The sequence below is a fragment of the Colius striatus genome, chromosome 2 (genome assembly GCF_028858725.1).
Source record: "Colius striatus isolate bColStr4 chromosome 2, bColStr4.1.hap1, whole genome shotgun sequence".
Lineage (NCBI taxonomy): Eukaryota > Metazoa > Chordata > Aves > Coliiformes > Coliidae > Colius > Colius striatus.
This window is the reverse complement of record NC_084760.1, coordinates 48087007-48114734: the sequence shown is the minus strand read 5'-3', so window position 1 is coordinate 48114734 and position 27728 is coordinate 48087007. Positions and strand designations below refer to the sequence as shown.

Here is a 27728-nt window from a genome sequence, read left to right as displayed (position 1 = left end):
CAGCAGGCGCCGCCGGGGTGAGGGAGGAGGCCCGGCCGGGTCGGGCTGGGTCTCCGGGGCTGAGTGCAGCAGTGGGTGGGGAGCTGAACGATCCCGCTGGGCCTGGCCCGTCCGGCTGCCTCGGCAATGCTGCGGCAGGGGACGGCGAGCGGCGGGCGGGCGCTGCTGCAGGTGGTGCGGGCAGGCGGGCAGCCGCCGGTGCGCGGCCTCCGCGCCTCGCCGCGGGTGAGGTCCATCATGCCCTCCTGGGTCATAGACCGGTACGGCAGCAATGAGGTGCTGCGTTTCACCAGGGACATGGCGTTCCCCATCATACACTTCCCGAACGAGGTCATCATTAAGGTTCACGCCGCAAGCCTGAACCCCATCGACCTCAGCATGAGAAGTAAGTGTCGGGCCCGAGCATGTGTGCTCGGAGCGCAGCTTCCACACGGCCCCCAAAACCCTGCCGGCGTTGTCCCCAGACCGGCCCGGGAGGCATCTGTCCCAGCAGCGTCCAGAGGGCCCCTTCGAAGCACATGTCGCTCCTGCTCTAGGGGAAACCACCCTTTAAAAACTGTCCTTCTCAGGTTCTAGGAACAGTACAAGAAGCCTTTGGCTTTCTGAAAGGCAGGAATATGTGTGTATTGGGGGAGGAGGGGATGGGGGTTGTAAGCTTTTAATCCAAGTGACTAACTGCTGTCCTCTGCAGGTTTGAAACACACACAGGTCAACTTCCCTCCGTTAGTGGCATAACCATGGTGGGTTTTATTTCCTGGCCTCCTTCCCAATCCCTGCCACCACCTGGGTGCTGGTGCTCAAGAGACAAGTCCTTCCAAGGAGCAGCGTTCCCCCTTCCTGAGTTTTTCCCATCTTTGAAATGGGCTGAAGGTCAAATTTGCCTCCATATTCAAAGGTGTGGCCTAATCCAAAACATATTTGTCATTGTCATGCTCCTTTGTACCTGCTGTCACCTGGCCCAGGAAATTGATGTCTTTGTCTAACTCTTTGACCTACTGAATTAGATTTTTTCCTTGATTAAAAGATTTGAAATATAATAAGGAAGTTACAGCAGTAGCAGACCTTATATTTCATCTTGAGAAGTGATCTTGCATATCAAATCAGATTCAGGAGTCCATGCAGAGATACCTCCAGGAGCAGAGCTGTAATTTGTGTTTGGGCTCTCTAATAAATTATTTTTTAAAAAAATATTTGTATATAGTTGTGGGTTTTATTAGGGAATATCTGCTGTCTGAAGATTCATTTTGAGTGTTCCACTTGAACTACTGGGCTGCAACCAGTAGTTTGAGTGAGTATAAAACTGCTTGGAAGAAGCTACGTTTTCATGTGTGCTTTTGAGATGTCTGCATTTGTGTCTTTTATTTTCAATATTAAAACAGTTTCTAGCATTATAGGGCACTTAGACTTGTCTAAACACCGGAAAGGGTGTACATGCTCTGAAAGCAGGCTTTTTAGGCTGAATGGAGTTACTGGATGGATCATTCTGAGAGTTTGAAGCATATAGCTATGGCTTACTGACTAGAAGTTCAGGTTATTCATCTTAGGAAATGTGCCTTAATGCTTTTTATAATTATGTTCATGTTGCTTTTTATAGTACTTTGTTTGAAAAGACAAATGGAAAGCTTGGAGTTATTTTGGATTTCAAGTGACATGATGCTGTTGGAAAATGCAGCATTTCCAGCAGGCTTCTTAGAATTTCCAACAGTGTTATCACATACTAAGTATTTTTATAATGAAGAGCCATTTAATGGGCAAATAAGCCAGAATGGAATTTGCTCTTTATAAAACATTGCAGATTTTTGGCATGTTTAAGTTATAAGAGAAATTAGCCACATTAGGTACAGATGATGATGTCTAATGAGAATTATCCTGTTAATAAATGAAGACTTAGTACAATTTGCCATGTTTAATGTCATGTTTTGCAGGTGGTTACGGTGCAACTGCATTAAATATGAAGCGGGATCCCCTGAAACTCAAAAGTGCGGACACTGAATTTCCACTAACACTCGGTCGAGATGTCTCTGGTGTTATTATGGAATGTGGACTGAATGTGTCGTATTTCAAACCTGGAGATGAGGTAGTACCACCAATCTCTTTTTTTTTTCTCCTCTCTAAAGTGTATAGTTAAAATATACCCATAAGATGTTCAGTTTTCATTTTCCTCTTAAGAAAGTTATTTTTTCTTATGTTGTGGCATTGACTAGGGTCACAGTAAGTTCCCAGAAAGCTTCCTTCCCTACCTTTTTTCTCAGAAAAACTTGATCTTTCGCAGACTTGCTTTTACAAGTTAATTTCCCTTCTGTTTTTTAATTTTTGGTTCATTTCAATGGTAGCAAGAGAGGAATTTACTTGTTTATGAGTGCATACTCAAGATGCTGCTTCATTTTTGACCGATGATAGGATTGTAACAGGAAGGGATTAGTTGAGTTTTTTCTCTTGAGTAACTTATGTCAGAGTTTTTATCCTAAATAACCCAAGAACCAGTTTATGAGCCTCCACATAAATATAGCTATTGTTTACTTTCACCTTCACCAGCTGCTTTCACATTTCACCAGTTTTAGTACAGCAAGTTCTGTGTGCCTCCCCACCCCATCTTGTCCAGTCTGGGTTTTCCTGACTGTCATGGTTTGACATGACAGCCTTTTCTAGTAAGGGGGAAGGGGCTGTAAAGATGGCTCCTGTAAGAAGTTGCTCAAAACTTTCCCCAACTCTGAGCCAGATCCACTTCTGGGGCTGAGCCAATTAGATGCCTCCGCAAACACTTTTTAAGTCAGAAGCCAGAAGAGGAGGCTTCTTCCTCCTTCTTCTTCCTGTTTCTTCCTTCTTCTGTCCCTTCTTCTTCTGGCTGGTGATGGTGCAAGGAGTAGGAACAGTGAGAGAAACAACCATGCGAACTCCAAGGTCAGTGATGAAAGAGAGCAGGAGGTGTGCTGGAGCAGAGACTCCCCTGCATTCTACAGAGAGAACTGGTGAAGCTGAGATTTATTTTCATTTCTTTAAAGACCACGCATCAGCAGTAGAGACTCATTTTGATAATGAGCCCATATCAGGGGCAGAGACTCATGTTGCTACAGCTGGGCCTGGACTAGGGGTAGTGATTCACTTCATTAAAGGCCCTGAGCCAGGGACAGTGACTATGGCCAGAGGAGGCTATGTCCTGTGGGAGTGACCCAATCACTTCACTGCAGACCCCGAGCCAGGGACAGTGATTTTCTTCTTTAAAACTATGACTGGAGCAGGCTGTGTCCCAATATCCACAGCTGTAACTGTGGGAAAGAACCCATGACAAAGCAGCTCATTAAACTTATGCCCAGAAAAGGTCTTGTCCTGAGAGAGGGACCCTATAACTGCAGAAACTGCAACTGTGGCAAAGAATCCACGCCAGAGATATTCACCAAGGACTGTGTCCTGTGTGAGGGACCCTGTATTGGCAGAAGCCGCAGCTGCTGAGAGCAGCCCACACCAGGGAAGTTCATTAAGGACTGTGTCCCAGGAGAGGGACCCCGTGTTGGAGCAGGGGAAGAATGCCAGGAGTCATCCTCATCTGAGAAGGGAGAAGCGGCAGATCCCATCTGTGAGAGACTGACCACATCCCCCGCTCCCTGCCCACCTGAGCCGTTGAGGGGGGAGGAGGTAGAGATATCGGGAGCAGTGAGTTGGGCCCAGGAGGAAAGGAGGAATAGGGGAGGGAGATCTTAAAGTGCTGGTTGTAATTTTCTCATCATCCTGCTCCCTTCTTGCTTTTATTCTGGTCTGTTTCTTGTAGAATAAACTTTCCTACTTTACTCTCTAAGTCGAGTACTGAAGTCTGTTTTGCCCGGAACTGTAATTGGCAGTGAGCCCTCCCTGCCCTTGTCTCAATCCACAACAACCTTGCTTATCTTTTTACTCCCATTTTGCTCGGGCCTCCGCAATTGTAATGTGGGTAAGGGTCAATGGGAGCACCGAGCAAGAGACTGTCATGGTGCTGCTGTGCTAGCTGGGCCAAACCACGACACTGGCACGACAGAAGTAGTTTGGGTTTTTTGAAAAATTTTATGTCGTATACAATATGGTACGATTTGTTTACATAGCTCTGCAGTCCTTCGTTTAGTCAGTCTTGTGATTTTTGTGTACAGAGTATGCAGAACAAGTTTCTGATTAGCAGGGGTGAAGGCATTCTGCAGTTTGGGGGAAAAAAAAGATTTCTTTGTGCAAAGTCAAAAAATTGAGAGTTGTTTTCTGTTTGGTTTTAGGTGTGGGCAGCAATTCCTCCGTGGAAACAGGGCACTCTGTCAGAGTTTGTGGTAGCTAGTGGAAATGAGGTAAACCATCAAAAACGTGTCTAACAGACAAAACCCCAAAATTGTGAAGACTGACGTTTTTATAATTCGTTGTCTAAGTAACTGTTTATTTCTTAGTGCTGGGATTGATTTAGTTACAAAGGTAGATGAAAATGTAATGCAGTAAAAGTTGCTTAAATGTTTCAGTCTCACGTAGGATCTGCTGTGTGACTTAGATATGATCAATTTTATTTCAGGTGTCTTTTAAGCCAAAGTGTCTCAGTCACACAGAAGCTGCCTCCTTACCGTATGTAGGTCTCACAGCCTGGGCTGCCATGAACCAAGTTGGAGGACTGAACAGAAGTAATTGTAGTGGGAAAAGGTAAGTCACTCGTTCTAGTGCTAAAACATAAGTGTTTCATATTTTCTGCTGATTAGCTTGTGTAAGTCATGTCCAACAGCAGTGAAGACTGATATACCATGACATTCCCAAGGACCAGCTGGCCTGAAGATGCTAGATTCAGTCTACACAACCTCTGAGAGAGGGGCTTCTTTAGAGACTGCAGCAAAGACCCTAGCTGAAGTGTACTTTGCCTTGCTGCCTTCTAGGACAGCTATCCAAATGTAATATCCTCTCTCAGTTATTTTGGCAACTCACAAAAAGCCCTTGCAACCACAGAAGTATGGCTCACTCAGTTCCTGCACATGTGGGCCATTTGGAGCAGACTAGTTTTCCAACTTCTTAGAAAAAAATGAGCAGGTGACCGGGTGTCATTTGACCTGTAGGCCAGAACTTTGATGAGGTCAGGAATGTAGAAGAGGAAAATGTGCTAGATAACCAGCCAAATGAAATAGAAAAAAATTACTTTGTTTATCAACCTGTTAATCTGGCAATGGCAGATGGAGGACAGAAGAAGAAAAACACGTTGAAAGATTGGAGCAGATGCCATTTTTCTCCCGATAATTTGCAGTTATTTTTGGCATTCGTGTGTTTGTGTAAACAGATAGCAAAATGTTCAGATGGAAAGAATAGTAAAAGTAAAAATACTGAAATTGTAAAATAATAATTAAAATTCCTATGCTGCACCAAAAATGTTAGGTCACAAAGTAATTGTTGGGTATTAGTCTAGATGCTTGACCTCTTCTTATCTTGGTTGTTACCATTGTAACGCAACACATTGCAAAGAACACTAGATTTATTGAAATCCTTCACCCAGGTGTTCACAAGATAATTGAGTGAGGGGTTGTTCATAGGTCACGGGAAATTTCATCATGAAAAATACCAAGTAATTGTTCTAAAGATAAACAACGTTTTGAGAAAATGAAATTGCAAAGTTTAAAGCAACTTCAAAGTGACATAATTGAAATTAACTTCTATCTAGTGACAAAATTCTAGATATGTTGCCTTCCTTTTTGTTTTTCAGTATTTACACTTTTTTATTATCTTAAGTTTCACATGTAAGTAGAATTAACCTAAAGATATGTTGGTAGGCTAGCCTTGTTTAAAGTACCTTCAGGTAAGTGTGTAGACAGTTAAAAGTGAAATTCAGATTGCATTTATATTGTGTCTTTACATTTTACATTTACTTTTATGTTCCCAGTAAATAGTTAGTTACTCTATCAACAAAAAACATTTTGTAGTTCTTAGATTATAAGATTATGGTGGTTCTCATCTAGAAGTTTTTAATTGTAAAAACAGCAGAGAATGTCTTATAGTAGCATTTTTCCCCTGAAAAATTTAATGTAAGAAGGTATATAAAATACCTTGAAGGGGCTGTGCAAAAGTATATTCCATGAACTTTACATTATTCTTTCAAGCCAATAATTTCAAAAGACAATAATTTACACAAATATTTCTTAATTTCTTGAAGTAATTTAATATGTTTGGTAACAAATTACCTCCATATGGGATTTTATGTTGGTCTTTGTGTCTCCTGGAGGTGTATGTAAATAGCTGTGTAGAAGGATGTCTATACACATCAGTGTGTGTCTTTATTTTGAAAGAGCAGCTGTATTCCTTGATGAAAGCTACTTCAGTGATACTTTATTGCAGTGTTAAGACCTCTTAGAAATAGCAAGATTTTTCTGTTGGTGTGTATTGTTTCCTTTACTTCTTTTAAGGTGGAAGGGTGAGCTAACCAGAAATACTGACAGGCCAACATCTATTTGACCATATGTTTATCTGACAGGAGCATGTGCACACACTCACACAGATCTTGTTTTGACAAGTTACCTCTGAAGTGTGCTCACATTGTTCGTGATGTCTCCTGCCTCCCTGCAATTCTAGTAGTTTCTCTACAACTTTTATCCTTTGCCACTGTAATTTATGTCAATATCCTTGCACAAGCTAAAACTGTAAGCTCCTGTTATCCAAAATGTTCAGGATTATTCTATTGTTTTGAAGTTCTTAGCAGATAATATCTGGACAGCCAGTATCCTGTTTCAGTAGACCTTTTAAATGGTAGCTGTTAAATTTCATGCTTACTGTATTCACAAAAAGCATGATAAAACCAAACCTGACAGTTTGAGAAGTTCATGAAAACATTTACATTATTATTAAGTGAAGGTCTTGTCTATAAATACAGACTCGATATTTTATATGTTTAACTATGCTGGGGAGAGGTGCTGGATTTGGTTATTGTAAGCTATAAACGTATGCTCCTGGTTATGTTGGTACAAGGACAATTTGAATGATCTCATACCCTAAGAAAGTATTTTCTTTAGTGTTATTTTGTCATTCTGTCTGTGGAGAAGTACAAAGTGAACACAGGTTGTAAAACTTCTTGCTAGGGTAAATGCTTCATGATACAGAAATAAATCTCTTGGGGACATGTCATTGGCATAATCAAATGGAATGTATTTTTTTCCCCCAAGAAATGTTTGCAATGTAGCTGAAAATTGTTGCTTGTTACTAATCTGGAGAACATATTAGTTCTTGATCTGTAGATCCACCCCCCACCTGTTGTATCTCTTGTGGTGGGGACACACGGCTGAAACAGGTCCTGGCTCCCTGGTGCTAGTTTCTGACCACAGCATAGTTTCAAGCAGGGCCCAGGGAGAAAGGCTGAACTCTCAAATCCCATGATATGCTCATCTGGAGAAATCTGCTGACTCTGAACATCTGAACTGATGGAGCCTCATACAGGGCTTGGTGAATGCTGACTTGAATTATGTGGCTTTTGTCAGAAGGGAGCAAAGCCTGGGATATGAATGTGTATTTTGTTCTTTTGAGATAATTGATTCTCATGGATCTCTGTTCAGGTCAAATAATTCATTAGTTTGTTCTCTTGTGCATATGCTTATACCTTAGTTTACTCCTGAGCTCATCTTTGTAGCAAAAAATAATTTCTCTGATGTGTCTTCTACTGGCTGTGTTTTCCAGAGGCAATGCAGACAAAACTGTGCCTGCACTTTCCACCACCTGTGATCCTTCAGTACCACCCTAACAGGTCCTCAACCTTCAAACATTTCTCCACTGACTTGTGTAGGACCACACAATGCATCTTGTTGCCCTCAGTGCTGTAAATAAAACTGATCTGTTGAGCTTTGGCATATGGATCTCCAGGCATAGTTTGTCTTTGAAATTAAGAGCTTGCTTGAAGTCACAATGTATGGAGAGAGTTTTAATAACGAGAAAGTTTGGTAGAAAATAACCCATGTAACATGGGAACAAACCAAGTCTGGAAGGTATTTTTACCTGAAGAATCTCAAGGTCTTTTATTGAAGAAGAAAATTTTTTTTAAAAGTGTCCTAGCCAAGTAGCTCCCCAAAACTGAAGATGTTACCTGAATCCTTGAGCAAGATGTACATTTTAAAATGTCAGTTTTCTCCAAAATTTGTGGTGAAAGAAAAGCCTTTTAAGCAAGGAGTAAAATTGGAAAGGCAGTTTGACAAGGTTGTTTTGAAAGGGTTTAGTTGTGACTGCCCTTTGTAAGGGTAAAGATGGGCTTAACCCAGAATCTTGAGCATAGCATCCTTGAGCCTTCAAGTATAACAAAATCTAAATGTGAAAGTTGCTCCAGGCATCTGTCGTTAGAGGCATGGTGCAAAGGATAAGTACTTTTTGGCAGATTTAAAAGCTGCAGGCATAGTGGTTTCAAATTCCTAATCTGAATTTTGCAGCTTGGGTCAGTGAAATAGGAGGGAACGGAATCTGATCAGTTACAAAAGAGGAAGCATTTTAAAATGGATACTGTGACCAAAGCCAAGTCTCTTAGGTTACTTCAAAGAATTTTTGTAAACTGAGAATCCAGCTTGTATGGTACAATTTTTCCCTGTGAAAAGCAATTTCCTTCAGCATCCAGCACACTGAGGTTTAAAGCAAGGAACATCACAAGCTTCTGAAGATAATGACATTGGTGAGCAGAAGTTCTAAGAAACATGATGTTCCCCGGTCCTATGCCAAGGCTTCATCTCGGGTCTACCTTTTGTCCTAGTACTAGCAAATGAGTCTAAAGTCCAAGCAGTCTTTGTAACTTCAGCAGCAGGGCTTTCTTACTAATTCATTTTCAGAAGTTTAGCTTTTTAATAAAATGTCCAGATGACATTTTTGAACAGAGATTAGGCTGCTGGCGATAAGCTTCTCACACAACTAAACTTGCATTCAGATTTGTGAAATTTAGGGTAGTGTATTCCATTATAATGAACTCCCACTTGCCAATAATTTGATAATATGCTGTTTCATTTTCTTGCTCGTGTGACAGCTTTCACAACCTGGCATTTACAGAGTCTTTCTGAAACTTACTGAACTGGAAAAATTTTGCTGCCTTTCTTTCTAAAGAAAAAGGCAGATGTCATCATTTAAAAGAACTTACACTTGTTTATGGCTAGGCTACTTCATTGTATTTTTGTCTTTCTTTTAGGTAAATATTAGGCAATATGGGAAAACTATCTTCCATATATTGTGAAGTTCCCAGTTTCCCTAAATAACATGATCCTAAGCTACTTCTTCTCTTAGGTAACACCAATTTGTGTAAAATGTTGGTGAATCAGATTTTTTTTTTCTTTAGGAGTTACAGCAATTGTGTTTGGGAAAGTGAGGAGAGGGACAGGGTTTTTGTGTGGTAAATGCTACTGCCTGACAGCTCCACTGCCTGGATTTAGTGGAGAGCACATATGAGGAAGTCTCTGTCTCTGCCGAGGTAATCCTCTTTGCACAGGAAACACCATCAGCAGCATTGAGTCACAATTATCAGCGATCTGAAGAGTTAACCACTAAGTAACACTGAATGACAAATACAGTCTTTTGCTTAAAATAATTTGGTGTCGGAGATGTATAAGCAGCATTAGAATACATAGTACAGAGTTTATTTAAAGAGCTATTTAATATCTTTTAATTTTCTCTTACAGAATATTAATATTAGGAGCTTCAGGAGGAATTGGTACATTTGCTGTACAGGTAATATAAACCAGCACGCACAGGGTGCATCTTCATATTATTCCATCTGAAAAACTAAAAAATGGAAGGGAACTGAGGGGAGGAATAGTGAAATAGTAAGCTACTGATGAATCTGTCTGATCTGCTTGGTGTTTCCAAAAAGGACATACTTTCAGTGTGTTGCTTTCCATTTGTTACGTTGTATTAGTTTGAAGTGGGAGGCAGAGACTTCCAAAGGAAAGAGTGTGAGCGTAGGTAGTGAAAGGGCACGCTTCTTAAGTCTCTAATTGGTGTAGCTTGAAATACGTGGCTTGTTTTCATTATCTTTCAGTCAGCTCTGCTCCGTAAACATGAGAAGAACTTGGTGTATGAATAGAAAAACTGATGGAGAATGTGTCATCCACTGTATCTGTTGTAGGCAGTGAAGTGATACAAGAGGCATCAGGCTTTTATGTGCAGCCCATGTAAAGCACAGTAGCTTAAATTAACTTTCCCTCACTGTCTTTGCCTTCCTCCTTTTTTGTCTGTCTTCATTCCAGTAGCTCCAAACTTTTGAGTCAACATACTGCTTTATTCATCCATTAATTGTGGAACATCTTCTTTTTATGCTCTCATTTAATTTGGAGACTTTGATTCTAATCGGTGTCATCTCATGCTGAGACATCTTTCTCTTGAGACTATGAAAAAAATACAGAAGTTGGATGATGAAATCATTATGTTCCATGTTACTAGGCTGTAAACTTAGTGGTTTTAAACAGGCCTGTAGGAGAGTTTTTAGTGGTATGCTATTTGCCTGATCCATGATAAAGCTGACTAAGTCACTGACTGGTAGTGATTTCTACCTGATTAATCTTGAGAACATGACATTAATTAATCAACAATAAGTTTAAAAAATATTACTGTGAATGAAAAACAAGATTGCAAAAGAGATTAATAACTAGCAAAAACTGTTTCTTTGCTGTACCTTTTGAAGTAGAAGATAACCTGACATATTCCCTGTGGTAAATCAGAGACCACTTCCTTCTTTTTCCCATTGTTAATATCTCAGTTATTTCCAGTGAGATAGATCTATGGCACAATGAATGAGCAGATAAGAATACAAGATATTTTAATTTTAACTATTTAAAACTATGTAATGGTTAATCTGGTCACAGTTTTATAGATTGGTAGCTTGGGCAATACCTCTTGGTATACATTTAGCTGGCAGATTCAGATGACAAATGAGTATTTCATTTTAAGCCTTATTTATCCTGACACCTGAATTCTGTAAATGGCATTTAAAAAAAACCCCTCCTTCCTCCACACCAACTCTTTCCTCCCCAAAACCTCCTTAAATATTGATAAATTCTAACCATTGCTTGTTTGTGGGATATATGACAAGTTGTCTTGTGTTGCAATACAGTCTCCCTACTAAAGGAGCTCCTTTTTCATATAAATATAATGGGACTTTGGCTTTTTAAGTTGTTCTTAACGTTTCACTCAATTTTAAACTTTGAACTTTTTTTTTGTACTTGTTTTTAGCTGATGAAGGCCTGGGGTGCTCACGTGACAGCAGTTTGTTCTCAGGATGCCAGCACACTGATGAAAAAGCTTGGAGCAGATGATGTGATTGATTACAAATCTGGAAACCTGGAAGAGCAGCTTAAAGCGTTACCCTTGTACGTGTTTGTGTTGCTTAATACCGAGATGAAGGAGTTGGCAGTCAAGCATTCTGCCTTTTGATTGCTTGACTGCAGCCTATCAGAGCTCCCTCCTCTTTTTTTCCCCATCTCTAAAGCATTACTTTGTAAAGCAAATTCATCCCAGCCCTTTTTGAATGCAATTTGCCAAGCAAGTATCCCAAGCAGAGATTTCATTGTAGGACTAAGCCAGTTAATTGGGCTTGTAGAGGCAAGCCCACTTTCATGCACTTCTCTTCAATAACTGTCAGTTGAACAGCTTTGTCAGCTTCCAGCCCAGGATCTTGGAGTATTTACAAAGCATGAATAAATTAAAATAAGCTTCAGAAATCCTGTGTGAGGTTAGCAAATAGTAAAATTGATCTTCTAGAGGGAAGAATGGTGTCATGAAGCAGTTATATGACTTACCTGAAGGTCTTTAGCCACTGGGCAATTCAACTGGCAGTAAATCGTCTTCAGTTAACATTGGGCATGACTGCCTCTGATAAACAATCACACTTATCTTGTCACAGCAGTTATGTTTAAACTAGCTTGGGGCTTTTCTCTGGAACAGAAGTCTTTTTTTGCTTTTGTAATCTTTCCATCTGTTCAAATTTGGTCTACTGTGACTTGTATTTGAATATGATATTTACACCATTTTTCTTAGCTAGATGGAGTTAACTTCGTGGGAAGTTTCAATCCGTGAAAGAACCTTACTGATAACTGTGCTAAGAAGGCACGTGCCCTGTAACTATGATGTGTTTGCCAGCAGGCCTGAGGTCAGTTGCCAGGGCACTGGTACTGTCTGTATGGGCAGGACATGCAGTTTGAAAGCAGTGCTCAGTTTGCCTTTGTGCAATTCAACATCTTAAATGCTAAAGACTAGTTCTAGCAAGTGACCCTTCTTAGGAGATCTCAATAGCACTGCTCTAGGGTGCAGTTTTATGATAGTTTTATGATACCAGTCAGGTATACTGAGCGAAATGTTCCTACTTCCCTCCCCTTTTCAGTTGTACTGGCTCTTCAGACCCCATAGCAAGCTAGTTCTTCCTGGAGCATTGGTTTTGAGGAATTTAATTTCTACTGTTGGAAGCAACCTGTTAGATTGACTGAACTTTAACATGAAAATATATCTTGGGAGATGGGCAGGAAAAGTATCTTTCCAGATATAAGACCTTTTCTATTTAATTTGCATAAAGTGTTTTCCATCTTACCTGTAGGTTATTTAGATTTAGGTGTGTGTGTGTATACGTATATCTATTGCAATCTGGAGATTGCTGGAAATTTACAGATAGAAATAAGAGTGAGCTGTGCATCTACCCGAACAGGTACATAGCTCCCTGTTACTCTACTCAGCCTTTACAAGCTGGGATAATGAGAAGCAATGCTGAAGCTGTGGCATGTTGCCAGAGGCTGTGTGTACTCATTCCATGGGGGGAAAGTTTTAGACCCTTTGCATTGTTAGGTTCTACATTGAATAGGTAGATGGAAAGAAAAGAGCTGTCAGTAGAGGTAACGTGGCCCCAAAACAAATAAGGAGGTAAAACCAGACTTTTAGAAGTGAAAAAGCTGAGAAATGGGTCACAGAAAAGGTGTGAGGAGATAAGGGTTAGTAATTTGTTTATGCAACTTTGGCCATTGGAACTGCCTTTTATGTGAGTACAGCACATGCAGGAGGTTTTCCTAGTCAGGGCGTGACTCCAGACTAGTTTTTACATGCACATAACATATTTTTCAGTGCTAGGACCAGACCTCAAGGATGTTTCAGTAGTCTCAGTGGGAGGACTGAAGAGAGCTCTAGAAGGCTTTAAGCAAGTAGAGAATGTAGTCATGCTTCTAAGAGTCTGCTTTTTGGAGTTCAAGTGCAGTGTAAGTTCTCTAAATAGCCTGTGTCTGCTGTGCCATGAGTGGGCAATAACCTATACATTTAACTCACATTGTACAATAAAGCTGCCATTTAAGCCTTGGGACTTTCTTGCCGCTGTCTTGCAGGAAGATTATTTTATTGCATTGCAGGGACAAGTAAAAATGTAAACTGTAGTCAATTTCTGATATGAATTAGCTTAATCATGATGAATATCTTTTTTCCCATATAATGATTTTAAACCCGTTTTTCACCTGCCTGCAGATTTGATTTCATCCTAGATAATGTTGGTGGATCCACCGAGAAGTGGGCTCTAGATCTCCTGAAGAAGTGGTCAGGAGCAACGTATGTCACTTTAGTGACACCATTCCTGATCAATATGGACAAACTTGGAGTGGCTGATGGCATGTTACAAACAGGAGTCACTGTTGGTTCCAAAACTCTAAAGGTATTTGACAAAATCCTTTATGTACTTCAGTGTTATGTAGTACTTTAGTGGCTTCCTTTGTGGTTTGTCTGCTAGTCATTTGGCACGTGGAGAGGCATCTGTTGAATTTTCCTCATATATCATTAAGTACACTTCAGATTCATTTTTATTCTTTCCTTCTTTCTCACACTGAGGATAAAAAAAAAGAGGTTTGAGGTGGTGCTGATTGGTGTATGTGGTAGTTTGGGATGCTTTGAAGTTTTGATTCCTTATTGTGCTTTTTTTCATTGTGTCCTTTTCCATATGGCCTCCCCAGTGAGCCCTGCTGACAGCCAGTGTTTCAGAGCAAACAAAGCAAATCCCTGTCCCATTGAAGTGAGGGTGGTTTTGCTACTTGCTTTAGGCTGGTCAGAATTTCTCACAAAACACTATTCCATGACTGATTCTCTTCATCCTATTCCAGCACGAAAGAGTAATAAAAGTGGTTGAGGGTGGTTAGAAAGTCTTTCATCTCTTTCGTGTTCATGTGTCTGCATGGTGATACTGATTTTTCTAGTTTTCATAATTGGATCTTAAAAGGTTCTGCCCGTGGCCAAATCAGTGAGGGTTTTCAGAACTTTCCTCTTTCTTCTCTCAACATGTGTACTTGCTCTCCAAAAGAATACTTTTCAAGCAGTTGCTATGGTGTTCCTGTGATGCCATGGTTGAATAAGATTCAAAGTCCTGCACCAGTACTTTGAAAGGAAAGCTCAATACGAAAATGAAAAGACTGGGAAGAAATAATGTAACATTATTTCTCAGTGTGTGTGTTTCCATGATGAGAGACATTGTATGCCATGTATTACAAGTCATCTCTCTTTGGCAGATGATGGCTCTTCTTCCTGTTTACTCAGAGGAGGTGCTCTTGACTTGTGCTTTTCATGTGAGCTGCCACCTGTCTTTGGATGGTGATGACTTTGGCAGATGTGACAGTGGAAAATCTAATCACTGACACTAAGGTGGAAGGTTCTAAATGTCACATCACTGGGCTTATTTCACACACTTTGTGAATGTGTATAAATACATTACACCACTTCTCTCTTATGTAACAAATGATGCCGTTTCTGGCTGCAGGGGCAAGGTGATTATCTTCCTCTACACACACAAGCTGACCTGTGCAATTGGACACAAAATTCATCCTGATCCTATTGTGGCAATACGACATCGCTGTCTGTACATTTAATCTACATGCTTAGGTGTCATATTTTTTTTTCAGACACTAGGAGATAATTTCCATGTCTTTTCCTTAAAGTTACTTCTCCAATGCTTCCATTTCAGTTCCTTCTCATGATCTTTTAATATCTTTGTGATCTTTCTTGCAGCATCTCCTTAAAGGAGTCCATTATCGGTGGGCTTTTTTTATGCCAAGTGGCCCAAGTTTGGATGAAATAGCAGAACTAGTCAATGCTGGAAAGGTATGTCAGTAATGGTTATTTGGGTATTTGTGCTGAAAGAGGTGCTGCTTTGACTCAAAAATGATATAATTCGAAATTAAGGGATATTACGAGAACCATAGTGAGAAAAAACAGTTAAGAATTTACTTGCTGCAGTTTCTAACTTCAGCCTGTTGCATGGAATGTAGGAGTTGGTAATCCTTAAGACTGTTCTGCCTTCCCCGTCCCCACCCTACCTGTTCTTAAAAACACAAAGCTTACCAAGTTATGGGGAAAGAATATCTAGTGATTATTTTTGCCAGTGGTAATCATTTAGCAGGAACTCTCGTGCTGAAAATGAAATATTTTGAGAGGCCTCATTGTTTCATTCGGTACAAATGATCGTGACTGCCTGTGTCTGCATATGCAGAACCACTCAAGATGGTCAGGAGTCCTGCCCGTAACGTGCACAGGACTGGAACATTCAGGTTATTGCAGGTTGTAGGCAATCTGCATTGGCAGAGTGGTGGCAAGAACCTTGTGTTTCCTTATTTCAGTGCTTCAGAGTATGTTTGTTCTAAGTTAGCGCAGTGACTTAGAATATGGGGAGAGTTCATAAGCTTTTGGGGAATTGCTTCAGTGGACTTGGGGAAAAGGCATGAGGTGGCAGATATAATCATAGAATCACAGATAGCTGTTTTTCTGATCTTGTCCGGTTTATGAGCTTGTTATGAAATGTGCTGTGAGAGTGAGCAGCTGACTGCCTGTTTGTTGGACTATGTAGGTGCTGTAGGTCCTGGCAGTGGCCTTTCTTGGATAATTTTATGCTGCCAAAATTCCCAGAGTAGAGAGTATGGACAACTGCTGTTAATCTTCATATGTGGTACTTGAGCACAAAAGGAACTTGAGTCTGCCATGACTGCTGGTAATTCCAGTATGTGAACTGTCTGGCCATCTTGTGCTTGAAATTTGTGCACATTAGTAAAATTTAGATCTGTCTTGTGCTTGATTGTTGATCTCCTTTTGTGCTATGTATTATATTCCAATTTGGAGAAGAATAAACAAACTGCTGTCAGACTGAATGCCTGATGGCTGATCAGTGCTGCCAATCAGAACAAAAATGTTCCTGAATTCAGTCTCTCCTGTTCCCCTGTCATGACCAGTGTGCTGCTGACACAGACAGGGGAAAGTCTGTATTTTCTGAAAAGTTATATTCTCATAAGGAGCGGCTGCAACAGCAAATAAGCTGTGTGAATTGTGTTCCTGGCTATTGCTTTGTACCACTACCCTTTGCATTATGTCCAGTGTTGTAGACGTTATCCCATGATAAGAAAGAAGTGCCAGAAGATGCTCTTCATCCTGTGATTGCATCCAATCACGCTACTAAATAATCAGTCTAAGAAACAGAAATGCCCTTGTCTTTGTTCTTGCAGTTTTTCCTGATTCAGTCACAACTTGTTTTGTGTTCTGCTCCTACCTTGTATGCAAAACAAATGCAGAATATGCCCATGAAAGCCTCTTGGGAAACGACTGTTTATGCAATAAAGATAGGGCTTAATCGACGTTCTCTGCCAAATAATTTGGACAGGTGACTTGTAATGCCATTTAAAGTGTACATCATACATATATGAATGTCCTGATGTCCTTTTTGTTGTAAGTTGATCTTGAGGACAGAGATGTTTTCTTGGTCTTTTATTCTCTGTGCAAAAACAAGTCATAGTGTCAGACCGTTTATCTGCGTAGTCATTATTCTAGCAGCATTTTACTCCATTTTCTAAAGCATTGTGAACACCCACACCATCATCAGTGTTTTAGAAGACACAGATGTGTTCCATTTAGACAGATGTTAGTAAGACTATGACCTTTATCATCAATGTTAAATTGGCTCTTGATTTAAGGATTCTCTTAAACCAATCATCTGTTTAGAGGAGTAGGTGTTTGGAAAAAAAGGCAGGAGACAATTACTGGAGGAAGTGTACCATAATTTCCCATAACTAGGTGAAAAGAAATGATTATGTTTGAATAGGAGAGAAAAAATGAGAACTTGAGGGGGGAAAAAAAAAGACCACAAAGCAATAAAAGGTTAGCAAGAAGACTTGAGGAAGCCAGCAAAGTGAGGTCACGTAGTTGAACTTCTCAGTTTTGAGTGAATACAGTTTTGAGTAATGCATATTTAGTTCTTTTGAACAGTCTTTTCTGTTACTGATACCTTAATTTTGAGTTTGCGAATAGGAGAGCAATTGGAGAGGTCCTGAAAATTAGGGGCTTTTTTTTCAGGAAAGTATAAATCAAGAAGGGAGATTTAAATGAAGATAATTAAGAAGAGCTGATGTTTTTAGAGAGATGCTGTTACAGAAAGCGATGCTTTGGAGAGCCTGCCCCTGAAGCAGTTACACTTCATATTGATGTGTCAGTGTTTTTTTTCTTCTAGTCCTTTTGCACTGATATAGATTTTTAGTTCTGATGAGTTCATCATGTTCCTCTGGGAAGCAAAAGGATTCTCAGTCCTTCAGTGGATGAAGAATAAGCAAAAAAGGTCATTTTGTTTCAAGATATTTGGTTTTCACACAGATGATCTTTGCAGCAAGGAATAGAGAAGCAAGATGTTAGCTATGAGGAAGAGTTCTTTTAACAGCTTTATTTTCCTGGGAAGGAGAAGGAGAGAATTTGACGAGCCAGTAATGCAAGAACGGAGAATGATTTTCCTTTTGTAATTTACCTACACACCATCTCAACTCTGAAGACTGTAAAACCATTTTTAGTTAATGAGCCCTTTTCTCTACGTTGTAGTCGGGCATCTTGCAAAGAGTCTATTGTGAGATTGAGGGGCTGGGAAGCTCCTGCAAGAGTAGTTCCTTGTCAAATTTTAGAGATATTGGCTACTTTCTGAACTGCTGGGAAGTCTCTGTTGTGAGTTGAGCTCCAACAGTTAATTACAAGCCAGTAAGGACTGCCTTAACATGGGATCCTCCAAATGAGTTGATGACACACGTGTCAGAAGCTGGGGATCTTTCTGTGGCAGAACCTTACTGGGGAATTACAAGGTTCTTATCTAAAGACAACTGAAATCAACAAAGCCTTCAGTTCAGGACACAGATCTGCTGGCACACTGTTTGCTGAAGCAGCATCACTGGTCTAAGCTGCCAGCATCACTGAAAGGCTTCATCAGAATTAGTTTGATGTATTTGTGGTCAGTGTTGTGGATTTAACATTGATAGTCTTGGGTTTTGCTGCTTGCTTAACTGTTTCCTCCTTTCTAAGTATGTTTCATTTAGTTCTTGGTGAAAACTCATATAACTTCATATGTCTGTAGAAAGTATCTAACTTACATCTGAGCACTTAACTTTGCCTGTTGGAGGAAGGCAGACTCAAAAGACTCCTTAGTATTGTAAAGGGAAGCATGTTCCTGCCGAACCCCTGGAGCATGTGGATTAACAGGCAGAAATTTTTAATTTTCATTTTGATTCAGTGCTGTTTAAATGCAGTGCAGATGTATGTGTCTGTGCAGTATCTCTTTCCTTCAGGGCAGAGCTGTATCAGATGGGTAAAAATTGATTCTGCGGAAAAGTCACACAGAATTATAAGGGTTGGAAGAGACCTCGAGAGATCATCTAGTCCAACCCCCTGCCATAGCAGGACCACCTAGAGTAGGTCACACAGGAACTCATCCAGGTGGGTTTTGAATGTCCCCAGAGAAGGAGACTCCACAATCTATTGGGTAGCCTGTTCCAGTGCTCTGGCACCTTCATAGTGAAGAAGAAATTCTTCCTTGTATTTATTTGGAACCTCTTATGTTCCGGCTTGGACCCATTGCCCCTTGTCCTATCATTGGAGATGGAAATCCTGTTTGACCAGCCTGATAGCCTTCTATGATAGCATGACTGGCTGTGGAGATGAGAGGAGAGCAGTGGATGTCATCTACCTTGACTTGAGCAAGGGTTTTGACACCATCTCCCATTACAGCATCAGAAAGCTCAGGCAGTGTGGCTTGTATAAGTGGACAGTGAGGTAGATGGAGAACTGGCTGAATGACAGAGGCCAGAGGGTGGTGATCAGTGGCAGAGAGTCGAGTCAGAGACCTGTGCCAGTGGAGTTCCACAGGGATCGGTTCTGGGGCCAGTCTTGTTCAACATCGTGACCCTGCTTCTGCAGGGGGGTTGGACTAGATGATTTCTAAAGATCCCTTCCAACCCCTACCGTTCTATGATCTTCATCAATGACCTAGATGAGGGGACAGAGGGACCTTCAGTAGGTTCCCTGATGGCACCAAACTGACAGGACTGGCCGATTCACCAGAAGGCTGTGCTGCCTTTCAGCCCAATCTTGACCAGCTTGAGAGTTGGGTAGAGCGGAACCTCCTGAGGTTCACCAAGGGCAAGTGCAGAGACCTGCACATGGGGAGAAACAACCCCCTGCACCAGGACAGGCTGGGGGTGACCTGCTGGAGAGCAGCTCTGCAGAGAGAGACTTGGGAGTTCTGGTGGGCAGCAAATAAACATGGGCAAGAAGGCCAATGGCATTCAGGTGTGCATAGAGAACAGTGTGGGCAGCAGGTTGAGGAAGGTTCTTCTCCTCCTCCTCTGCTCTACTATGTTAAGGCCACATCTGAACTCCTGTGTTCAGTTCTGGTTTCCTCAGCTCAAGAAGGACACACACAGAGAGAGAGAATGATAGAGTCTGGCGGAGGGCCATCAAGATAATCAGGAGACTGGAACATCTGTCCTATGAGGAAAGGCTGCGATACCCGGGGCTGTGCAGCCTAGAAAAGACTGAGGAGGGACCTCATTAACACAGGAACCTAAAGGGTAGACGTCAGGAGAATGGGGCAATGTGTTTTTCTGTTGTCTCCAGTGATAGAAGAAGGAGTAATGGGCACAAGCTGGAACACAAAAGTTCCTCTTAAACATAAGGAAAAACTTCTTTTTTGTGAAAGTGAGGGAGCCCTGGCACAGGCTGCAAAGGAGGGGTGTGCAGTCTCTTTCTTGGAAGGTTTCCAAACCCCCAAGATGTTCCTGTGCCCACTGATCACGGGGAACCTACTTGAGCAGGGGGGGTTGGAATAGATAATCTCATACATTATTTACTTTCATATATAAATATGTGTACAATCATATATATAAAACACTGTACTAAAGTTTGTTCTGCCTTAATTATATGGTAGCATTGCCCCAGGTTGCTTTAATTACCAGCAGAAATATCAGGACAACTGCCATGAACGTGACTGCTAGGGAGTTCCAAAAGAGAGAGTTGCTCTTTCTTTTAGTTAATGGTTTTTCAGCATGGTTCAGTAGATAACTAAATCCAGGATCTTCCTCATTTCTACTGATGTAGGCTTGGGCTAGGCTAGCACACACTGCAATTTTGGGCTTGTTCCAGTTTCTTACTGCTCTTCATTGTGTTCTGTGGAAGCTGCTCTGCCAGGACTAGGTAAGGAACTAGAGGTTTTTTCAAGCCTCTTCCACACTCTGTACCATACCCTGATAGCCTGCATAACTGTGATTTATGTTGTAGCATTTGAAGGACTGTAGGTGATACTCCTGAGTTCCTGTGGGCTGCTGTTTAAGGCTTGATATGAAGCATGTAGTTTGGCTTGAAAAACAAACACAACCTGGTAGTAAAGTTGTTGGTGACTGTGGGAGTTGATCCCAGGACACGTGCATTCCATTCATGTGTCTTAACCCCTCCATCACCGTTCTTCCTATGAGTGTATGAGACTGGATCATTGGATCCCTTTTATTTCTGTTGGGTATTTGGGACAGAAATGTCATGTACTTGATGTCCTTTAATGTGCTCTGGATGAAAGTGTGGATTATCTGAAATACAGGTAAATCAAAAACATGGAACTGTATAGTTGCAAAGCTACCCATATGGCATGTGTCCAGAGACAGTGTTCCAGAAGGCAAGAATCTTTGTCATCAGTGAGGGTTGACCCTAGAACCTAATGTTAGCAAGAAATACAAAGCTCAGCATACATTGTTGCATGCCATCTTAGGGGAAAGGAAGGATGAGAAAAGGGGTGGAATACAACCCAAAGGACCTGGGTACAGCAGAGGAGGAGAAGCTCAGCTAAACGGAAGAAAGGACAGGAACAGCAGTGACCTGATCTAGGTTGACCTGCTTCTGCAGGGGGGTTGAACTAGATGATCTCTAAAGCTCCCTTCTAACCCCTACCATTCTATGAGTGTATGATTCCATGATCCCAGACCAGCAGTTTTTCCATGAGATGGCAATAAAGTACAGAATGATAACTAAATGTATAGTTACAGCACAGGGACTTTGTAGTGATTCAAAGGTTCTTTGTAATGTTTTCTGTCCAAGTCTCTTGTTGACATTGAAGGGAGACTTACTGAAGGCCAGAGGAAAGTATTAAGCTCTCCATTTGTTTGGATATGGTGGTAATTTGTGGAGGAAGACAGCCTTTATCTTGTAATTTGGGTAGCCAAAATGGCAAGCAGGTCTTTTGCATCGTGGTGAGCCCTCAAGGGCATTTTGATGTGTGGCGGAGCCCACCACAGCTCTTGTTGTGTACACGTCATAGAATCATAGAATGGTAGGGTTGGAAGGGACCTTTAGAGATCATCCAGTCCAATCCCCCTGCAGAAGCAGGTTCACCTAGATCAAGTCACATAGGAACGTGTCCAGGCAGGTCTTGAAGACCTCCAGGGAAGGAGACTCCACACCCTCCCTGGGCAGCCTGTGCCAGGGCTCCCTCACCCTCACATTAAAATAGCTTTTTCTTGTGTTTAAATGTAATTTTTTGTGTTCCAGCTTCATCCCATTACCCCTTGTCCTGTTGCTAGGTACCATAGAAAAAAGGGATGCCCCAACCCCTGACACCAACCATTTAGATATTTGTAAATGTTAATAAGATCTCCCCTCAGTCTCCTCTAGACTAAACTGCCCCAGTTCCCGCAGCCTTTCCCCGTAAGGAAGATGCTCCAGTCCCCTGATCATGCAAGTCTCTTTTTCTAAAGTGTGGGCAGGGACCGTGAGCAGACATGTGGCTCCTGCTCGAGGCCTAAATAGAGGGATGCACTGGGAGGGAGGCACCCTGCAAATCAAGGTAGCCCTCCTCTACAAACGCGGCGGAGAGCCAATGCGCTCTCATTGCCCTTGGAGTGAAGGGAGGGGTTTTTTCTCTTGGAACGAGGCTTGCGCTGAGGTTCGGGTGTGTCTCTCCCGAAAGTGTCGAGGCTGCAGCTCTCCCTCCAGCGGCGGGAAGCAGCTCCACACCCACTGCAGCCACTTGGCGCTACGCGACGGTCAAACCCAGCTTCGTGTTTTCTCGCCTGTCCCCTCCCGATGAATTCAGACCGTGTCCTTACTATAGCAGAAACGGCGACCCCCGGGGGTGGGCTGGAATTTGGCGTGTGCGGGAGTGTGTTGCTGCTGACCAGTCCGCCCCTGCCAGTACCTGTTGGCTGCCCGCTGCCTGCGGAGCCGGGCTTGGCAGGGATGCTGCTGCTGGGCTGGGGGTAGGGCAGCCGTCAGCAGCATCAGCAGTTACTCTGTTTTTCCAAACACATGGGTTCATTTCAAGAGGCCTGAGATTCATTTCTATAGCGTGTCCTGCCTCAGAGAGAATTAAGAGGAAGAAAATACCTTTCAGGCCCAATCTGTTTTCAGATAAACATTTCAATGCGGGTGTGTGTAATCCTTTCTCTCCCAGACTTTAGTTTAATCCCTTTTCCCTGAACGAATAGGTGTCCTCTGGCAAGGAACTGATGCGTGGCTGTAAATAGGCAGTGTTTTTGTTATCCAGTTAATCTCCATTTATTATCAGACATTCAACAAACAGCAGACGCTCTCTTACTTGTTTGTCTGTTCACAGGAAGAAATTTTATCTTAGTCAGTGGATTATGGTAAAGGCTGAGTGAATCACTGTGCTGCCACACGGTCAGCCCTTTCAGGGTTGTTCAAACAATGGGACTGACCAGCCAGACAGATAAAATGTTTAATGCTCTAGATTGTCAGGCTCATCAATTCAGTATTCATGTCTCTCTATAGCACTGCCTAAAGCCAGCATTTAAATGGAGCTAGAGGTTACATCAATGTAGCAGATGGGCTTTGAGTGCGTGGTGGCTGCAATGTACACGGTGTTTTGAACTGTGAAGCTGAATTTAGGGTTCCTCTGAATCCCTGCATCACCACTTTTCAAAGTCTGTGCTTTCAACTTGACCTAATAGGCTGAGGGTGTAACATGCCTCCTCCTGTCAGGGCTGTAAGCTGCAGCCTACAGTAAATGACCACAGACAGCTGAACAGGGAGGTGCCTCCTTCATTTTTTCTCAGTTGCTGCATATGTCTGACATTAACTTTGGCTTTTCTCTGGAATCCCTTGTGCCTCATACCTCTTGTGCTGTCATACTGCTTTCTTCCTGAAACCATTTCCCCTCCTTCCAGCCTCTTGCCCCACTAGGATCATCTGTGTCCATGTTCCAGCAGGCTGAGTTTCTGTGTAATTTTTTTTCTTATCTGAAGCACAGCTTTGTCTATAATTGCCATTAACAATAAGTACTTGTAACAAGTGCTGCACTTGTGCTTGGCTCACTAAGGTGTTCCTGAATTTGGGTTTTTTCCCAAGCTTTGCCTATGAAGGCAAGAGTTGGTCGTCCTCAAAACAATCACTGCTGACCAGCAGCACGTTCCTCCTGCTGATCCTCACAGCAGCTGCAGTTTACTCAGACACCCAGTTTACCCAATATCATTGTCTCATTCAGTGTTTTTGCTGCACTTGGTCCATGTTCCTGACTTTGCTGATGCCCAAGACAACGTTTCCATTCTGTGCTGGATGCTGACAGACATGATTTTGTCCTGAACCATCAATCAAGCCCCACATTTCTTCCCCAGCTGAGCAGCAGAAAGTGTTAAACAGTTTCTTTGTGGCTCTGATGTGTGTTACTACTTGCTTTGCTAGAGGTTTGTTTACAGAGATTGTCCTGTCAGAACAAGGGAAAGAAATTACCCAGTCCTGTAGCCTGGTGCATGGCGAGTTTGAGGCACTTGGTGAATGTATTTATTTGCACAGTTGCTCTGGTAGTGATTTTGCTGCTAATTCCCTCCAAAGAAAAAGAGAATTTGCTCATTTCTAACTCTTCTGCCATGTGGGTTCACTCTGCTGTGAGAGCTTGCCTTGCCTGAATAAAAAAGAAAAATCTCATGAGAAGATTAGGAGACACTGCAGTGTAATAGTTATTGATGTCTTGGATTACTGTTAGCATATAAGCAAAGCCAGCATTTACTTTAGTACAGTGAATAGTCTTCAAGGTAAGGCACTGAGTATGAATAAAGATAAAAGTAACAGATGTGAGAACAGAACTTGAATGAGCACAGACAACTGCCTTTGTGGTGCAGCTGGGGAGACCACTGGCTGGTCAGTGCTGCTGCTGCTTGGGAAACGTGGGCTGGTAGTGCTGCAGCATGCTTGGATGCACCTCCTTGCTCTCTGGTAGCAGTAAGCGAGCCTTTGGCAAGGCAGCACCATTCTCATGCTGCCGCATTGTGCCCTTGGCGCTGCTGTTTCCTACCAGGAGAGGGCACTCGTCAGTTCTGGGGCGTGCAGCAAGGTAATGTGCCTGCTACCAGCTGTGAGGAAAAAGCATGAAGGATTTGTTTTCATTGACACAAGTAACAAGGATCTTTTTCTAGCACAATAAATAGGCTCTTTGGATCTTTGTTACTTGAAATCTTCCACAGCTAGCTTCAGGCTCATCTACTGTTCATGTTTTCCTCTGATAAGAGGATGAGGATCAGTTCAGCAATGCAAGAACATGCATTGGGCTGATGCAGGGGACCCAGGGTGAGCGACCAGCCTCAGAGTAGGCAGGGTCGGTGGGAGGGGGTGGGAGAGGGTATGTTTGTGCACGGGTTTTGGCCTTTGGAAGGCTGACTCAGAGCCTGATGATAGAAAAAGCCTCTTCTCTTGGACCAGCAGTGACAGGTATTTTATAGAAGCAGATGAGGTTTCTTTTGCCTCTGTCAGTAAGCTATGATGTCTAAAGAAAATGCTTGTAGGGCTTTCGGGCTCCTTAGTTCATAATGAGGACAGTGAATAGGGTAGTTTCACCTTCATTATTAGAAATTAGTCTGTAACAATCCAGAAGGCTCCTCTACAAAATTAATGCCAAAGTAGCAGTCATTGCAAGCTGGGCGTAATGATTTACGCCTGTTGGAATACACAGTAGCTGAATCTTCAAGTGTACCCAATGATTCAGCAACAAATGTTTGTGGATGACTTTGTACTTCATTCGTGGCCAAGTCTTTCAAGGGTGCTTGAGGCTTGTACTGATGCAGATAGGCCCTGTCTCCATAGGTGTTTTTAAAACATGACCTTTTACGAATTCTGGAGTTTAACAAGAAAACCAGTAGATAAATATGAGGAAAAAATGTTCTTCAACAAAAAGTTGAATCACGGTGTCAGCTTTTAAAGGGAGAGAGAAGTTAGCCTTGCAGGATGACATTATTGTTGAGAGTCCCAGGTGAGGGCTCTGAAGTAATAGAAATGTTTCAAAACTTACGTAAAGAGCAGCTGAAAGCTGCCTCCTGCATGCAGAAGGGTCCCTGAATAAGTTAAAAGCTAGTGACTATAAAGAATCCTCCCCTTCTCCATACAGTTTTGAGGTGTGAAGGTGATATCTTATTATATAGTTGTTATTATTATTTATAATTATGTATTATATTATATATAGTATTGCTAATACTGTGACATTTTTTCCTTTTTTCTGCAGATTCAACCAGTTATTGATCAAGTCTTCTCTTTTTCTGAAGTTCCAAAGGCCTTTCAGAAATTGGAAGCAGGACATGCACGTGGAAAAACAGTGATTGATGTAATTAGTAGAAAATAAAGGATCTCCAATTATTATTCTGCCTGCAGTCAGTCCTTTAGTGGTAAATTACACTTGGACACGAACTGGTATGTAGCAACTGCTTCTTTTTTAAAACCTCACACAGGATGCATTGTGTTTTTTCTAAAACAAAACTTTTTAAAAAGCTCTTTGATTCCTTCCTATTGTACCTGTTAATAACTGTCAGTACACAGACAAGAAATACTGCCTCTTAGGTAGTTCTACAGGAAAACCATGTTAAGAATGCAGTTGTGGCTTTTGCAGAACACCCCTCACTCCTGGGTTAAGAACAGACAGCAGCATTTTCAGTGTGTAAGTCCCGGAGCTTTTATTTTCCAGGTGTTTTCACTAAATCATGACATGGTGAGTCACATTTCTGTCCAATTGTCCATGTGAAACGTGCTGTCCTTTTTTCCTTGGCCATTCCTATTTGTGTTCACTTTTGAATGAAACTGAGTAATAACCTGTATACCATTCCTGTATCAAGTGGCTATCTCAAGACCAGTACTTTAATCTTGATCTGGCAAATCTCTGATGGTATAACTAAATAGAAGCAGACTCCTGTGTCCAGCTCCTGGCATGGACTCAGCTAACTACAATGTTTCTGCAGGTAGGCTAGATGTGATTTTGTCAGAAATCAGGAGCCCCTGTTCCACCGTACAGCCTGTAACTGCTGGTCTCCTTACTTCAAGGAGGACGCTGAGGCACTGGAGTGTGTCCAGAGACAAAGCTGGTGAAAGGTCTGGATAACAAGTCTTATGAGGAGCAGGTAAGGGAGATGAGGATGTTTAGCCTGGAGAAGAGGAAGCTGAGGGGAGGCATCATTACTCTCTACAACTACCTCAAAAGAGGTTGTAGCCAGGTAGGGATCGGTCTCTTCTCTCCAGTAATGAATGGTAAGATACAAGGAAACAGCCTCAAATTGCCCCAGGGATCGAAGCTGAGGAAGAACTTTTTCCCTGAGAGGGTTGTCAGCCCCTGTCCCAGGCTGCCCAGGGAGGTGATGGAGTCCCCATCCCTGGAGCTATTGCAAAGCCATGAAGCTGAGATTCTGAGGGACATGGGTTAGTGGTGGGCTTGGCACTGTGAGAGGAGGGGTTGGAGTCAAGGATCATCTTAAGAGTCTTTTCCAACCATAAGGATTCTATGATTCCAAGTGCTTGAGTAATGTGGCCACTGGGCTGTTTTTAAACTTAACATTTTGCCAGAGATGGGCTACGGTGTGATTTCCCATGCAGTTCTGCACAGAGATGGAAGGAAAGTGGTAACTTCTTCCATGAGAGCTGCATATATATCTACATGTAGGTCAATGCAGCCTGGGGACATGAGGGGATAGAGAGCAGCCCTGCGACAGGGATGTGGGTGACGAGCACCACAACATAACCCAGCAATGTGCACATGCAGCCAACCCTACCCTGAGCTGCATCAGCAGTGTGAGCAGCAAGCTAAGGAAAGGCAATTTTGCCCCTCTGCCACACTATGGTGACACCTTATCTGTAGCACTGCATCCAGCTGCAGGGTCCTCAGCACAGGAAAGACAGAAGAAAGCTGTTGGAGCAGGTGCAGAGGAGGCCACAAAAACCACCAGAGGGATGGGACACCTCCCCTGTGAAGAAACATTGAAAGAGCTGAGGTTGTTCTGCCTGGAGAAGGCTCCAGGGCGACTTTACTGTGGGCCTTTCAATATTTAAAGGAGGCTTCTAAGAAAGATGAGGACAGACTTTTTAATAGGGCCTGTCATAATAGAAGAGATAATGTTTTTAAACTAAAAGAGGGGAGATTTAGACTAGATATAAGGAAGACATAGTGCAGGTGGTAAAACACTGGAATGGGTTTCCTATAGAGACTGTAGATGCCCCATCCCTGGAAATAATCAAGTTCAGGG

General features: G+C 42.2%; 1 protein-coding gene across 2 annotated transcripts; it reads left to right on the top strand.

Moving 5' to 3' along the window:
• Positions 1-49: 49 nt before the first annotated feature.
• Positions 50-25860, top strand: RTN4IP1 (reticulon 4 interacting protein 1). 2 transcript variants are annotated; one of them, XM_061990356.1, is made up of 10 exons: positions 312-385; positions 692-895; positions 1926-2077; positions 4236-4304; positions 4520-4644; positions 9612-9660; positions 11161-11297; positions 13426-13609; positions 14950-15042; positions 25727-25860. In XM_061990356.1, exons 3-10 carry the CDS (start codon positions 1952-1954, stop codon positions 25841-25843), a joined length of 900 nt encoding a protein of 299 aa, XP_061846340.1. In that variant the 5' UTR covers positions 312-385; positions 692-895; positions 1926-1951; the 3' UTR covers positions 25844-25860. The 2 variants fall into 2 exon arrangements, with proteins under 2 accessions (XP_061846339.1, XP_061846340.1); XM_061990355.1 differs by lacking the exon at positions 692-895 and having other exon boundaries at positions 50-385.
• The last annotated feature ends 1868 nt before the right edge of the window (positions 25861-27728 follow it).